This window comes from Myotis daubentonii, chromosome 1 (genome assembly GCF_963259705.1).
Source record: "Myotis daubentonii chromosome 1, mMyoDau2.1, whole genome shotgun sequence".
NCBI lineage: Eukaryota > Metazoa > Chordata > Mammalia > Chiroptera > Vespertilionidae > Myotis > Myotis daubentonii.
Window position 1 is genome coordinate 108,324,228 of NC_081840.1, and position 16,965 is coordinate 108,341,192.

The window sequence follows — 16,965 nt, forward strand, 5'->3', positions numbered from 1 at the left end:
GTTTATTGATTTGTGAATATTGTACCAGCCTTGCATCCCTGGAATAAATGCCACTTGGTCATGGTATATGATTTTTTTAATATATTGCTGGATTTGATTTGCTAATATTTTAATGAGGATTTTAGCATCTATGTTCATCAGGAATATTGGCCTGTAATTCTCTTTCTTTATAGTGTCTTTATCTGGTTTTGGAATTAGGGTAATGCTGTCCTCATAAAAAGAACTTGGAAGTGTTCCTTCCTTTTGGACTTTTTGGAATAGTTTGAGGAATATAGGTGTTAGTTCTTCTTTGAATGTTTGGTAAAACTCCCCTGTGAAGCCATCCAGATTTGGGTTTTTGTTTTTTTGGAGGTTTTTTGATTACTGCTTCTATTTCATCAGTTGTTATTGGTCTATTCAGTTTTTCTGATTATTCCTGCCCAAGTTTTGGGAGATTGTAGTTTTCCAGGAATTTGTCCATTTCATCCACATTGTCCAGCTTGTTGGCATATAATTGTTCATAGTATTTGCTTAAAATCCTTTGTATTTCTGTGGTCTCAGTGGTTACTTCTCTACTTTCTTTCAGATTTTATTTATTTAGGTCCTCTCTCTTTGTTTCTTGATGAGTCTGGCTCAGTTCATCAATTTTGTTTATCCTTTCAAAGAACCAGTTCTTGGTTTCATTGATTTTTTTGTGTTGATTTTTAATTTTTGTTATCTATTTCTGCTCTAATCTTAATTATTTCCTTCCTTCTGCTTACTCTAGGCTTTTCTTGTTCTCTTTCTAGTTCTTTTAGTTTTAGGGTTAAATAGTTTATGTTTATCTTGTTTTTTGAAGTAGGCCTATAGTGCTATGAACTTCCCTCTCAGGACTGCTTTTTCTGTGTCCCAGAGATTTTGGGTTGTTGTGTGTTCATTTTCATTTGTTTCCAGGAATGTTTTGATTTTCTTATTGATCTCGTTTAATGATATGCTATTTAGCCTCCATGTGTTTGAATGTTTTGGGGTGTTTTGACTGTAGTTGATTTCTAATTTCATTCCACTGTGATTGGAGAAGATGCTTGATATGATTTGAATCTTCTTAAACTTGTAAAGACTTGCTATGTGTCCTAACATACGGTCTATCTTTGTGAGTGATCCATGTTCAGTTGAGAAGAATGTATATACTGCAGCTTTGAGGTGAAATGTTCTATAAATGTCAGTTAACTCCATCTGATCCAGTGTGTTCTTTATTTTTTATATATATATTTTTTATTGATTAAGATATTAGATATGTGTACCCTCTACCCCCCCTGCCCCCCCCTGCTCATCCCCTCACCCCCCCATTGTCCGTGTCCATTGGTTAGGCCTATATGCTTGCATATAAGTCCTTTGGTTGATCTTTCCCCCTTGCCCCCACCCTCCCCTACCTTCCCTCCAATGCCCGACAGTCCAATCAATGCCTCTCCGTCTCTGGATCAGTCCTTGTTCATCAGTTTATGTTGTTCATTATATTCCACAAATGAGTGAGATCCTGTGGTATTTATCCACTCTCCAGTTCCATCCATGCTGTGGCAAATGGTAAGAGTTCCTTTTTCTTCTTCCTCTTCTTAAAGAATACCTTTCAGCATTTCATATAATGCTGGTTTGGTGGTGATGAACTCCTTTAGCTTTTTCTTATCCGTGAAGCTCTTTATCTGACCTTCCATTCTGAATGATAGCTTTGCTGGATAAAGTAATCTTGGTTGCAGGTTCTTGCTATTCATCTCTTTGAATATTTCTTGCCACTCTCTTCTGGCCTGCATGGTTTCTGTTGAGAAATCAGCTGACAGTCAAATGGGTACTCCCTTGTAGGTAACTGACTGTCTTTCTCTTGCTGCTTTTAAGATTCTCTCTTTATCTTTTGCTCTTGGCATTTTAATTATGATGTGTCTTGGTGTGGTCCTCTTTGGATTCCTTTTGTTTGGGGTTCTCTGCGCTTCCTGGACTTGTAAGTCCATTTCTTTCACCAGGTAGGGGAAGTTTTCTGTCATTATTTCTTCAAAAAGGTTTTCAATATCTTGCCCTCTCTCTCCTTCTGGTACCCCTATAATTCTGATGTTGGTACGCTTGAAATTGTCCCAGAGGTTCCTTACACTATCTTCATATTTTTGGAATCTCTTTTCTTTTTTCTTTTTCGGTTGGGTATTTTTTTGTTTCTTTGTATTTCAAATCTTTGACTTGATTCTTGGGATCCTCTTGTCTGCTGTTGGATCTCTGTAAATTATTCTTTATTTCAGTCAGTGTATGCTTAATTTCTAGTTGGTCCCTTTTCATGTCCTCCATGGTCTCACTATACTCCTTGAGGGATTCATTAAATTTATCGGCGGTTTCCATAAAATTCTTGAAAAACCTTATAAACGTGGCCTTGAACTCTATATCCCATCGTTTGCTTTCCTCCGTTTCTGCCATTTGTGACCTTTTTCTTTGTCTCCGCATTTTGGCTGCTTCCCTGTGTTGATAGAGTGGCCCTGCGCGCCAGGTGTCCTGTAGGGCCCAGTGGCTCAGCCTCCCCAGTTACCTGGGGTAGACACTCTTGGTGCACTCTTGGTGCCTTGGTTGTTGTAGGATCACTGGGAGGAATTGACCTCCAGGCCAATTGGCTGTGGGAATCAGCTGTGTCTGAAGTGGGAGAATGGTCCCCCTCTGACCACTGGGTGCAGTGGCTCCTGGATCTAAGGAGGTGCTAATTCAGCCCCTGCCTGAGGCCACACAGCAGGAGCCACGAAGAGGCTCAGCTGTGAAGCAATGCAAGCCGCTGCGGGGCCTTGGGCCTTCTCTTGGAAGTTCCGGGTCTGCCTGGCTGGGCTGTAGTTAGGTACATTCACATGCAAAAGCCTCTGCCGCAGCCTGGGTGGGGCGGGGTCTCAGGGAGTCAAAGGGCGGTGAAAGCAGCTATGGTGATTCTCCGCGCCCGGAGTCGCGCGTCTCAGTGTCCCGGTAACGGCTGCAAGCACCTCTGAGGGAAAGCCGCCCTCAAGTTCACCCGCTGCCGCCTGACAGACCAGCCTCTCCCTGTATGAGCCCTGGGTCCCCAGAGACCTGCTGGAACCGGAGTTCAGAGCAGTCGGGAGCTTGTGATTCAAAAAGACAGCCGCGTCCTCAGGCGCCACCCCCTTTCCGCCGCTGTACCTCTGCACTTCACCTCCACAGCTCCTCTGGCTCTCAGCGTGCCCCTGTTTTCTTCTAGTTGTAGAAATTACACTCAGCCAGCCTTCCTGTTGTTCTGGACGATGTTTGCTCTGACCCTTGCGGCATTCTTCAATTGTTGTGTGAGGCGACAATTTCCCGGTGTTTATCAATGCCGCCATCTTAGTTTCTCCTCCCGGGTGGTAAGAATCTCCAGTGTGTTCTTTAGAGTCACTATTTCCTTGTTAATTTTTTGTGTGGAAGATATATCCAGTGAAGTCAGCAGGGTGTTAAAATCCCCTACTATGACTGTATTGTTGTTGATCTCTCCCTTAAAGTCCTCTAGAAGTTTATATATATATATATATATATATATATATTTAGGTGCTCCTATATTTGGGAGCATATTTGTTTACCAGGGTTATACCCTCTTGTTGTATTGATCCTTTTAGTATTATGTAGTGACCTTTGTTGTCTCTTGTGATGGCCTTCATTTCAAAGTCTATTTTGTCAGATACAAGTATTGCTACTCCAGCTTTTATTTCTTTTCCATTTGCATGGAAACATTTTTTCCATCCCTGCACTCTCATCCTGTGTGTGTCTTGTCCTAAGGTGGGTCTCTTGTAGATAGCATATACATTAGTCAGCGGTTCTCAACCTGTAGGTCGTGACCCCTTTGGTGGTAGAACGACCCTTTCACAGGGGTTGCCTAAGACCATCCTGCATATCAGATATTTACATTACGATTCATAACAATAGCAACATTACAGTTATGAAGTAGCAACGAAAATAATTTTATGGTTGGGTCACAACATGAGGAACTGTATTTAAAGGGCCAGAAGGTTGAGAACCACTGCATTAGGTCCTCGGGTTACTTTGGAAATTGGTTTCTACGGCGTGACTTAATGCGGTTTTCGCCGCAAGTTGGAACCCACCTACATAAGCACCTGCATCACTCAAATGGAGCACATACACAGTAGTAATGAAGTGAAACAGTAAAAAAAAAAATTTTTTAAGAAAGATATCAATTCCTGACCTTTACTTGTGGTAAATAAATGATAAAAAACATAAAGCACATATGTACATACATCGAAATGACAGAACTTTTTCTTAATAAATAGATGGGAGATGGCGATGTAACCACAAAACGACCTGCGTCGAGTCCAACATAACCTGAGGACTGTCTGTATTTGGGTCATGTTTTTGTAACCATTAGCTACCCTATTTCGTTTGGAGCATTTAATATATTTAAATTTAAGGTTATTATTAATAGGTTCTTATTTATTGCCATTTTAATTCTGTATGCCTAGATTTCTCCCTATATTTCTTTTCCTCATTACAGCAGTCTCTTTCATATTTGTTGTAATGCTGGCTTGGTTGTGATGTACTCTTTTGGCCTTTTTTTGTTTGGGAAGCTCTTTATCTCACTATCCACTTTGAATGATAGTCTTGTTGAATATAGTAATCTTGGTTTCAGATACAGTGGGGCCTTGACTTACGTGTGTCCCGACTAACGAGTTTTTCGAGATATGAGCTGTCTCTCGGCCGATTTTTTGCTTTGAGTTGCGAGCTAAAATTCGGGTTACGAGCCAGCTTCAGATACCCCACTGCTAGTTGGCGCAGCGAACATCACTGTGAATGCCACAACATCAGCTCACGTGTCTCACTTGTTCACTTTTTGATTTGACATACGAGTAATTTGAGTTACAAGCTCCGTCACAGAACGAATTCAACTTGTAAGTCAAGGCCCCACTGTACTTGCTTTCCATTACCTTGAGTACTTTATGCCATTCCCTTCTGGCCTATAGAGTGTCTAATGAGAAATCAGATGTCAGCCTTATGGGAGCTCCTTTATAGGTAACAGTTTGCTTTTCTCTTGCTGCCTTTAAGATTCTCTCTTTGCCTTTAATTTTTTGCATTTTAATTAGGATGTGTCTGGCCATGGAACTGTTTCAGATCTTCTTCCTTGAGACTCTCTATGACTCCTGAATTTCTGTGACTTTTTCCTTCTGCCATTATTTTTAAACATGTTCTTTATCTCTTTCTCCCTTTCTGTCTTTCTTGGCACAGCTACTATTTAAATATTGTTATATTTCATGTTGTCCCACAGATCTCTTAAGCTGTCCTCTTGTTTTTTGTGGGGTTTTTTTTTGTTCTCTGATTGAGTGATTTTTTAAACTCTGTCTTCTAATTCACTGATTTGATCCTCTGCTTCCCCTAATCTGCTGTGTATTCCTTCTAATATGTCTTTTATTTTTGCCATGTCACTCTTTATTTCCGTCTTTATAGTTACTACATGTTTTCTCATGCTGTTGAGCATGTTTAACATCATTATACTGAACTCTATATCAGATAAATTTTTTTTCCTCCATTTCATTTATATCTTTGTCTGGAAAATTCTCTTGTTCTTTCATTTGGGGGTTGTTTATTTGTATCCTCATTTCGGCTGCCTGTTTGGGTTTATTACTATGTATTAGGTAGGTCTGCTACACTAACTTCTAGTGCAGGATAGTGTCAAATGCTGTTTCTGATTAATTAGACCAGGCAAAGACTCAACTCCTCCAGAGACCTCCAATTCCTACAGACTGATAGGATTCTGTCTTGAATAGTCCTTAAGTAATCATTTACAGATGTGGCAAGAGTTTTTCAACAGGTTGGGGCAATTGCTTCTGCCTGGAGACTAACTCTCATACTCTGTCTCCTATTGAGCCTCAGAACTTTGCACCTTGGGGCAAGGTGTTTCCCAATATGGTGGGTCAGCTTTCTTCCCCCCAGGCAAAGCCTTCTGTATAACAAATGTCTGTGTGAGAAAGATGACTCAGCACAGGAAACCAGGGTGTCTGATTTCTGAGCTCTAACTCCAGAGCCCTCAATCCTGGCTTCTGCCCACACAGCTCCAGTGCACTCTGCCCTCCCTCTGCCAGAGCACACGGTGAGTGGCTACATACTAAATTTTATGCTTTGGCCCCCCTTTTTTTTTAATATATCTTATTGATTTTTTTACAGAGAGGAAGGGAGAGAGATAGAGAGTTAGGAACATCGATGAGAGAGAAACATCGATCAGCTACCTCCTGCACACCCCCTACTGGGGATGTGCCCGCAACCAAGGTACATGCCCTTGACCGGAATCGAATCTGGGACCCTTCAATCCACAGGCTGATGCTCTATCCACTGAGCCAAACCGGTTAGGGCTGTGCTTTGGCCTTTTAAGAGGTTGCCTGCATTTCTAGCTGTCTATTCCTGGCAGACAGCAACCCTTGTCTTCCATTGATTATTCTGGAAATTTTTTTGTATTTTAGTTGTAATTCCTGGGAGTGTGTCCATGCAGCATTCATTTACTCTGCCGCCATTTTTAATCTCTTTAAAATATATATATATTAAAAATTTATTATTTTAAAATATTTTTTATTGATTTTCATTTTTTTTTAGAGAGGGAGTAGAAGAGAGCTGGAGAGAGAAACATTGATGTGAGAGTGAAACATTGATAGACTGCCTCCTGCACGACCCCTACTGGGAACTTTTTGGTGCATGGGACGACACACAACCCAACTGAGCCACACTGGCTAGGGTGCATAGTATTTTTATATTAATTTATCTTGTGTGCTTTATTTTTAGGAAACACGAAGGAAGGAAGGCATTGTGAATCTGAAACCTCATGAAGAACCTCTCCGTTCTGAGATTCTTAGTGGAAAATTCACCATCTTAGTGAGTCTTCATGGACCCCTCTTGTAATGTCTCATTATTTCTTTTTGTAGCTATTGTCCTCTTTGGTTTGTTGCTGCATACCTTATGCCGAATCTAGAGAGTTTCCACAGTCAGGAGCAGATGTAAAGCAGCAGTGCAATTTGGCATAAAATTATTCTAGTAATAATTGAAATTATTGAGAATCAGTTGTACTGTAGATTTAGAAAATTTTTTTCATTAGTCCATAACAGTAAAAGCCTTTGGAATGGGTATATAATGTGTCAGAGGCCCGTCCTATGTTATTGAATGCAAGCTTCAATTAGAAATCATAGCCTTGCGGGTAAGTATACAATGGGTGGAGTTTTCCTCTGCTGTTTGTTTCTTTTGGCATTCTGCCTGGGAAATTAGCTAATCAGCCAGTGTAAACCATATTTTAATTTCTGCAATTGAAGATTTTAGATAATGTGTTTTTTCCCTATCACTGAAATATAGTTTGTTTAGTTATAATTTCTGAGAATCATTCATGAGATGACATAAACTTTCTTCCCTTCCCTTTCTGAAGCAATTGATGCAAGTGAGAGAAGTATTGCCAGTATCTGTTATCTTCATATTGGAAAGCTGTGTCCAGGATATAATAATCCTTAGAGGTTATTGGGATTTTCTATTTGATTTCTAATGTCTTTTGTTTTATTTGCTCTAGGATGTTCGGGACCCAACAGGAGCCTCCATTGCCCTCTTCACTGCCAGATTGCATCATCCCCACAAGTCAGTGCAACATGTGGTACTTCAGGCTCTGTTTTACTTGTTAGACAGAGCTGTGGATAGGTGAGATTATCTTTTAGGTGGTCAACATTCAGATGGGAAAGTGACAGTTCTTGATTTGATAAAACTTAGCAGTGCCTTCCATATGTTTCTCGGATATGTCCTGAGCAGTGAGTCCTACGTATGGAAAATGTCCCATGTCCTTCAAGGCTTGGCATGTTTCCAGATACTATCAAGCTGGTGGGTTTTCTGTATCTTTACCTGCTATCTCTTTTCAGAATAACAGAAACTGAGAAAGCAAATAGCAATTTAAAAATATTTCTTTTATTTATTTTTTTTTTGGAAAACATCTTTATTTTACTTGATGGTTGAAGGATAATTTGGCTGCAGTGGTGTTGTGTACTGTCAGAGTCTGGGCATTGCGTCCAAGGTCTCCCTGCTTGTATGTCGGATGACAACCTCCTCCCCCCTGCTGGGGCTCCTTTTCTTCTTGTGCTGCTGGGCCACCTCTCTGAACCTCCCAGACCAGCCTCTGCTGTCCCTTTAAAAAAATTTTTTTTTTTGAATTGATTTCAGAGAGAAAGGGAAAGAGAGTGAGAGACAGAAACATTAATGATGACAGAGAATCATGATCAGCTGCCCACAACCCGGGCATGTGCCCTGACCTGGAATCGAACTGTGAACTCCTGATTCATAGGTCAATGCTCAACCACTTGAGGCACCATCCTGGGCCCTTCCCCGCCCCCGCCCCCCCCCCCCTTTTTTGATTAATTCTCATTAGAGAATATTTTTTCCATTGATTTTAGAGAGAGTGGGAGGGAGGGGAAGAGGGAGAGAGGAAAAAGAGAGAGAAACATTACTTTGAGAGAGCCACATCAATTGGTTGCCTCCCCCATCAGCCCCAAGCAGGGTGGGGAATCTGCAACCAGGTATGTGCCCTTGACTGGAATTGATCCCACGACCCTTCAGTTCCAGGGCTGACCCTCTAACCATTGGGAAACACCAGCCAGGGCAATATTTATTGATTGATTTTAGAGAGAGAGAAAGAAACATCAATTTGTTGTTCCACTTACAATTCACTGGTTGCTTCTTGTATATGCCCTGACCAAGGGTTGAACCTGCAACCTTGACATATCAGGTTAACACTCTAACCAACTGGGCTACCTGGTCAGGGCCTGTGTTGGTTCTTTTTGTTTACTTGTTCCTGATTGTTGACTTTTAAAAACCCTCTGGGGCCTCAGTATCTTTGTAAAATAGGAAAAAATGGTATTTAACTCAGAGGATTTTGACAATCAGGAATGAAGAGTCCAAAAGTATAAAGTTAAGTAAAATCTTGTTTGTCAATAGGCACATAAACAAAAAAAACCAGTTCAGGTTATATCTCTCCCCCTCTAAGGTAAATAATATCATTAATATTCTATAGAAAAGGAAACTGAAGTCCCAAGAAGTTATAGGACTCTTTTACAGTCATCACATATTGGTCCAAGCAGTTCTAAGATCCTGTATTTTTTCCTCTTGGCTAGAGCTTTTGTACCCTGCTGTGTTGTTTTTCTGCTGTACTTTTTACCTTCGTGCTTGCCTTTACAGCTTGTTATTGCTCTGGATGTTATGGGCTGGTCCTTTGGGTTAGGAGTAATATATTTAGGACTGATACCTGATACAGTAACAGAGCTCTGCACAGCTTTAGTCATACTGTGGATTTAAGGAATGGGAATAGCCAAAGGATTGTCTCAGTTGAAGCGCTCTGTCTAGTTTACTTGTTACTGCCTTGTTAATATTATTTTCATAGTATTTAGCTTCTGCTTTTGATGCTTAGCGGGAGATAGATCTAAACTACACACAACATTGTTCTGAAAAGGAGAAGTTACTAAGGAGAGAGGACCAGTGGTCTCAGGGGCCCAGTACTGCACAATTAGAAGTGTGGAATGTCTCAGTTCTTTTTGGTGATTGGTTTTGAGGCATGATTTCCAGAATATAGGTTCCTTTGAAATTCTACTTTAACTCAGGGAAATGAATGAAAGACCCCTTTACCAGAAAATTCAGTATTGGCCTTCCTCCTTGGGCAGCTTAGAGAGTCAAAGCTCTCGTATAGGCATGGCAGTAACCAAAGCTTGCTCTTTCCAGTGTGAGTATTTGATCCCACAGGAGCACCATAAAGGTAAAATCATAACATTTTTCATGATGTCCATTTCTTTCTTAAAAACCCTAGTGACCCCTCATTATTCAGTAGGTGCATAAATGTCGTCTTTTTCCAAGGAAAATCTTCTCAATAGTGAGAAGAAATTCTTGTTTTCCCATGTTACCTTGAACCAGGATGGAAGAGGAGGAAAGTTCTCCTCTTTATTATATAATGCCCTTTTTTAAGGTCCAACCTCTATGACTGGCCCTGTCACCACTCCAACCTGTCACAAATAAAATTCTTTTTATTCTGACTTTAATAGCAGTTGTTACTAATACTGATCATTTTGTGTTTAATTATGCATGACTTTATGATGTTATTTATTTTATATTATTTTTTTTTTAAAAATCTATTACTAGATTGTAAGCTCCATAAGGGTAGAGTACCTTCTTTTTTAACATTGCATAAGGGAAAATTCCCAAATCTCCCTAGGTGGAGAAGAAATGCTACCATAAATTTCCACATGCCCATCATCAAAGTGATCTGTAACCAATCTTGTTTCATTGATAGTTCCTCATTCACCCCTCCCCTCGATTTTTTTGAAGCATTTGAAGGACTGTGTTTTAAACTTCTTGGTGTTCCCAGTAGCATCCAGCTCAGGAATCAAATTCAGGAGGGAAGCAATTATTCTTAGTAGGGAATTAACTATTATTGTAAACCTCATATTCTATACCCAGAAAAGTGAAAATCCTATCCCATTTTTATTTATTTCATGTGCATTCAGAGGATGAACAGTTTTTGGAAATATAGAACCTGCATCATTTTGTAAGATTGCTTTTTAAAAATTAAATTCTAGCCCTAGCCAGTTTGACTCAGTGTCCTTTGGTCCATGCCAGCCTGGGGACCAAAGGGTACCAGGTTGGATTCTGGTCAAGGACATGTACCTTGGTTACATGCTCCTCCCCGGCCTGGGCCCTGGCCAATGCTCTATCGATATTTCTGTCTGTCTTTCCCTCTCTCTTCCACTCTCTCTAAAAATCAATGGAAAAAATATCCTCGGGTAAGGATTTAAAAAAAAAAAAATTGCCCTAGCCAGTTTGGCTCAGTGGCTAGAGATTTGGCCTGTGAACTGAAGGGTCTTGGGTTCGATTCTAGTCAAGGGCACATGTCCAGGTTGCAGGCTCGATCCCCTTTGGGGGGAGGGGAGGACGTGCAGGAAGCAACCAATCAATGATTCTCTCTCATCATTGATGTTTCTATCTCTCTCTCCCTCTCCTTTCCTCTCTGAAATCAATAAAAAAATACTTTTAAAAAATTAAATTCTATTTCTTCTGGCACTGTCTTCTCTCTGTTTCAGTCTCCTGCCTCAAGCTGGAGCTGTGAGGGGAAATTCTATAATTCTTTGAATTTGGTCTTTGATGAGTTTGTGAAGAAATGAGAAGTCTCTAGACCTGGATAGTAATGGTGCCATTCGATTAATAGCATCTTTGCTCTTGATGAATCATAATCTCTCTGGGGTCATAAAAAGAGTCAAGATTTAGCATAATAGGGGCCATTTGAAGGGGCTGCTAGAGAAACTTGGGTGTACCTCACAATTAGATATTTTTAAAATACTACTTTGTGAATTGGTGCTTCTGTCTTAGATTTTATTGAAAGGATAAAGGTATAGAGGCTTCCAGGAGGTAATACAAAAAATTAGTGTACAAAATAACATGAGACCCTGATTTCAGGATCGTGTTTTGAGCCAAAAATTTTTCTCAATTTTAAATAAATGTGAAAACTCTTGCAATTACCTGTGAATAGTCCAGTTAAGTAATAATTTATTTTGTGTATAGACTAAAACAAGTAAGGATCTGGCTTGGTAGAAGAGGCAACTTTGGAAAGTACTTAGCAATTAAGGTTGCACTGAGGAATACTTTTCGTATCTTCATGTGTTCCCAACTTCAATTTTGGAATAGGCTCACCACCTTTCAGTTTACCTTTTTTTATGTAAGAAAACATTTCTTGAGTAAATTACAGAGGTAGATTCCATTGATTTTTAGAGAGAGTGGAAGGGACAGGGAGAGACAGAGAGAGAGAAACATCGATGTGAGAGAGACACATTGATTGGTTGCCTCCTTGCACGTGCCCTGACCTGCAACCAAGGTATGTACCCTTGGCAGGAAATCAAACCCGGGATCCTTCAGTCCACAGACTGATGCTCTATCCACTGAGCCAAACTGGCTTGGGCCAATTTACTTTTGAGGATGTTTTCCAAAGACTATTTGTGGGTTCTCTTCCTACAAGTCAAAAGATACAAATTCACAGTCATTAAGCTTAGAGTTTGTTCGTGATAGCTTCCAGTCCATTGGATTACAATTCAGCGACCAATCATTATGGGCCTGTGTTGCAAGGACTGTGCTAGGGACTGTTGGGGATAATGAGTGAACAAAACCCATTTCCACTCTAGGAGAGAATCAGATAACTATACAAAGTTGGTATATTTTAAGAGCTGTAATAAAGATCCACAGGAAGATTTGTGGGGCTTCAAGAAGGAGAAGTATGGCAGGCAGTACATTTGATTATAGTTATCACGGAGACAGATCTTCATGGAAGAGGAAACTTTTGAGCTGAACATGGAATGTTATATAGAATTTGGATAGGCAGATTCAGATACATACAAGAAAACAGTTTAAATTTCAATAACCTAGATACTCTGGAACATTCTCAACTTAGGAGATTTGTACTTGATAAATCTGGACAAATATGCATCAGTAAGTATGATTCCAATCCCAATTCTAACATGTGAGGCTTTTCCCAACACTATATCAAGCAGTTCTTTCACACCAGCTCAGGGGTCCACAATTCACCTCAGTTCTGACACTGTCTACCTGGAGATAGCCTCAGGTCCCACAGGTTAAGGATTTTCAGTCCTAAACACTGTCTCCTTCTACCCCCTTCAGATACCAATGGCAAGTCCAGGTTGTCACGTCTGCTTCTGACCAATAGGCTGTGTAGATCAGAGGTTTCAACCACCCATTCCTTGAATTTGATGAATTTGCTAGAATGACTCACAGAACTCAGAGCAATATTTTACTTACTAGATTACCGATTTATGATAAAAGGATATAAACCAGGAACAGGCAGATGGAAGGGATGCATAGAGCAAGATATGAGGAAGGAGCACGGAGTTTCCATACCCTCTCTGAGAGAGCCATTCTCCCAATACCTCAACATGTTCATCAACTTGGAAGCTCTTTGGACCCCATCCTTCTGAATTTTTATGGAGTCCTCATTACTTAGGTGTGACAGAATAAATCATTATCCATTAGTGATTGAACTTAGTCTCTAGCCCCTCCCTCACACTTCCTTCCCAGGTGGGGATGGAGCTGAAAGTGTTTGGTTTCCCTGGCAACCAGCACCCATCCTTAGTAACTTAGTGACATTCCAGCAGTCACCTCAATGACAACAGACACCTTTATTGAGCTCTTCACTTAGGAAATTCCAAGAGTTTTCAGAATAATGCCAGGAGCAGGGTCAAAGACCAAATATATAGTTCTTATTACAAATCACACTATCACAATAAGCATAGCAGATACCAAAGGTAAATCATCTTTTTGTAAGGCTAGTGTTCAGGGAGGTGGTTATTTTGGTCCCAAATGTGTCCCATGCTTTTGTTTTTGCCCCAGGCTTTCAATCTGCCTCATTCATCTGATTACTTAAATGTTTTTGTTCAATGGTTGCTTTACAGCTTTGAAACTCAGAGAAATGGACTGGTGTTTATCTATGACATGTGTGGTTCTAATTATACCAACTTTGAGCTGGATCTTGGCAAGAAAGTCCTAAACCTGCTGAAGGTAAGGCTGTGACAGGGCCCTCTTAACTCCTTTAAAGGTTAGGATACTTTTTTTTCTATTCTTTGAATTTAGGAATGATGTAAATTTTAGACATTGTGTTCCATTTAAAGGCCACCTATAAAAGATGACTGATTACTGCTTCCTCAGAACAAGAAATGGTCTTAAAAGTAAAATGGGAAGAATTTAAATAAGAAATGCACAAGAACATTCTGAATCATAAAAGTGTGGCATGTCTCTTTCCTGGAGTTTTGTAGAATAAGAATGAATGAAGTGGCCAGTGTCCATGAAAACTGTCATTAGCCAGGACTTTCAGACTTTAACTCAACCTAGTCAGAAATATGTGTGGGGGTTTTTTTAATTACAATTTTTTTTAATCCTCACTCGAGGATATGTTTTTATTAATTTTAGAGAGAGAGGAAAGGAGAGAGAGAGGGAGAGAGGGAGAGAGGAAGAGAGAGAAATATCTATCTATTGCCTCCCTTTGTACTTGCCCTGACCAGAGATTACACCCACATTCTAGGTGTATGCCTTGAACAGGAATCGACCCACAACCTTTAGGTATATGGGTCAACATTCTAAGCAACTGAGCCACCCTGCTAGGGCCAGAAATATGTTTTACATTATGACTTAGTGCACAAATATGTAAAGTTACATACATAGATAAGGTTCTTAATCACTTATCACAAACTCTTCTGTCCAGAAGGCTTTTGTAATATCTTGAACTTTAAAAGATAACATGGCCCTAGCTGGTTTGTCTCAGTGGATAGAGCATCGGCTTGTGGACTGAAGGGTCCCGGGTTCAATTCCGGTCAAGGGCACATGCCCCGGTTGTGGGCTTGATCCTCAGTAGGGGGTATGCAGGGGCAGCCAATCAATGACTCTCTCATTATTGATGTTTCTATCTCTCTATCCCTCTCCCTTCATCTCTGAAATCAATAAAAATACATTTTAAAAAAAGAAGATAACATGTATACCATGCTATAACCAAACATTAATATTTCTGCAATGGAATGTATTATAAGGAGTGTAAAAGAATAAAGGCTGCCCTAGCTGGTTTGGCTCAGTGGATAGAGCGTTGGACTTCGGACTGAAGGATCCCAGGTTCAATTCCAGTCAAGGGCTTATGCCCGGGTTGTGGTCTCGATCCCCAGTTGTGCAGGAGGCAGCCGATCAATGGTTCTCTCTCATCATTGATGTTTCTATCTCTCTCTCCCTCTCCCTTCCTCTCTGAAATCAATAAAAATATATTTTAATAAAAAAGAAAAAGAATAAAGGCTATGAATAGCCTAGGGCATTTCAGATTAGTTTTCGCTAACTTTTAAAAATATATATTTTATTGATTTTTACAGAGAGGGAGAGGGATAGAGAGTTAGAAACATCGATGAGAGAGAAACATCAATCAGCTGCCTCCAGCACACCTCCAACTGGGAATGTGCCTGCAATCAAGGAACATGTCCTTGACTGGAATCGAACCTGGGACCTTTCAGTCTGCAGGCCGATGCTCTATCCACTGAGCCAAACCTGTTAGGGCTGCCCTGTGAATTTAAAAAAAAATATATATATATATATATTATTGATTTCAGAGAGAAAGGAAGAGGGAGAGAGAGATAGAAACATCAAGGATAAGAATCATTGATCGGCTGCCTCCTGCACATCCCTTACTGGGGACCGCAACATGGGTATGTGCCTGATCGGGAATTGAACTGTGACCTCCTGGCTCATATGTCAATGCTCAACCATTGAGCCACACTGGCCAGGCTGCCCTGTGAATTTTTGCACCAAACTTATGAAAGAAATTTAAGGTTTTCAGAATTATTTAGATTTTAGAATCTGTGGGTAGGGATGTGTGTATCTGTGTATACATATTTATAAAACAAAACAAGCTTTACCCTTACTGTGAGCAGTCATTTTGATTATTCTCTTCTATTTCATATGTTTAAAATGTTAGTTATGACCTATTAAATTAAATTCAGGACCCACTGAGTGACAAACATTCATCTAGGAGTCTATGGAGTCTTTGTTCCAGGACCTCACTTGGGAGTACTGAGGAACTAGATTTCTAGAGGTGTTGATTTACTATTACAGTTGTTTTCTGGGACTTGAATTTTTCACTCATTATTTTACTGAAATTCCTCTTGTGGTATGTAGCTGTGATTTACTCCTTTTTATTGATAGTTGAAGTATTGTTACTTTTTAATTCGTCATCCGTTGGTGCATATATATCAATTTATTCATCTGCTTTTCTACTAATGGCTCCTTGAATTGTTTCCTGATTTTTGCTATGAATAGTACTGCTATGAATACTTTTATACTTTTCTTCTTGTGCATGTGTGCATGTGTATCTCTAGGTCATGGTTTCTCAAATGTTTTTTCATTATTGCCTCACTTAGGAGCCTTTCATAGACATCACCCTTCCCCTCAAGTTAGTCCTCTTCTAATAAAATTCTAATACCACAGATGTATTGACTGCATATCAGTGCTTTATGCATTAAAAAGAGTATGATTTTTTTGTCTGTACCCTACTCTCCTCAAAACTATTTTATCCCCTTGAGGGTAGTGTCACCCCTGTTGAGAATGTTATGTTCTAGAGCAATGGTAGGGAACCTTGTTTCTTCCAAGGGCCATTTGGATATTTATAACATCATTCATGGGCCAAACATTTTATTAACTTATCCCTAATGCCTTGGCAGGGCTAGACCAAATGATTTTGTGTACCTCATATAGCCTGCGGGCCAGACATTCCCCACCCCTGCTCTAGAGTATATACCTAGGAGTAAAATTATTGGGTCTTTGAAGGTTCAACTTCATAAAATAGTGTCAAATTGTTTTCCTAAATGGTTGTACCCACCTGCCATGTGTAAAATTTCCTTTGGTCCACATCCTCTCCTGTGCCACGCCAGCACGGCCAAGGGTGAACCTGAGGAGGGGCGGTGAAGGGTTGAAGAAAAGACAAATAAATACAGCTGGGGCTCAGTGAATCTCCCGTGCCTGAATGAGGACACAAAAGACCCAGCCTGCAAGCCGATGCTTTATTTTATAGTCTGATTAAAACAAGGGTAGATTAACATGTATACAAATGTTCTTGTTTTGGCAACACTACCTGCACCTTCCACAGCCCATTAGCTACTTAGGAAGGAATTAGGGAGGACTACAAGGTCAGGCTTAATTATGCTAGGAGAGATCTGCCCTCCAGGCTGGGACTTGTTTGTGGTCGGACCACAGGTCAGCCCAAGGCTTGACCCTAGAGCCGCTCCCTACACTCTCTAACACTTGGTGATGTCACACTTCTTTTTTTTAATTTAAATATTTTATTGTTGACACTATTGTAGATGTCCCCCATTTTCCCCCTTTTACCACCTCCACCCAGGCCCTATCCCCCTTCCTTAGTCCTCGCCACACTATTATCTGTGTCCATGGGCTAAACATATATGTTCTTTA

General features: G+C 40.3%; 1 protein-coding gene across 3 annotated transcripts in view; it reads left to right on the top strand.

The window, feature by feature from the left end:
* The window catches only part of PTPN9 (protein tyrosine phosphatase non-receptor type 9), a 202,965-nt gene that overhangs the window by 96,009 nt on the left and 89,991 nt on the right, over positions 1-16,965 (top strand). For all 3 annotated transcript variants that reach the window (XM_059656349.1, XM_059656331.1, XM_059656340.1), the window contains 3 exons: positions 6,742-6,831; positions 7,511-7,635; positions 13,422-13,527. In XM_059656349.1, coding sequence (XP_059512332.1) covers positions 6,742-6,831; positions 7,511-7,635; positions 13,422-13,527 — 321 coding nt within the window. The remainder of the gene's footprint in view (positions 1-6,741; positions 6,832-7,510; positions 7,636-13,421; positions 13,528-16,965) is intronic.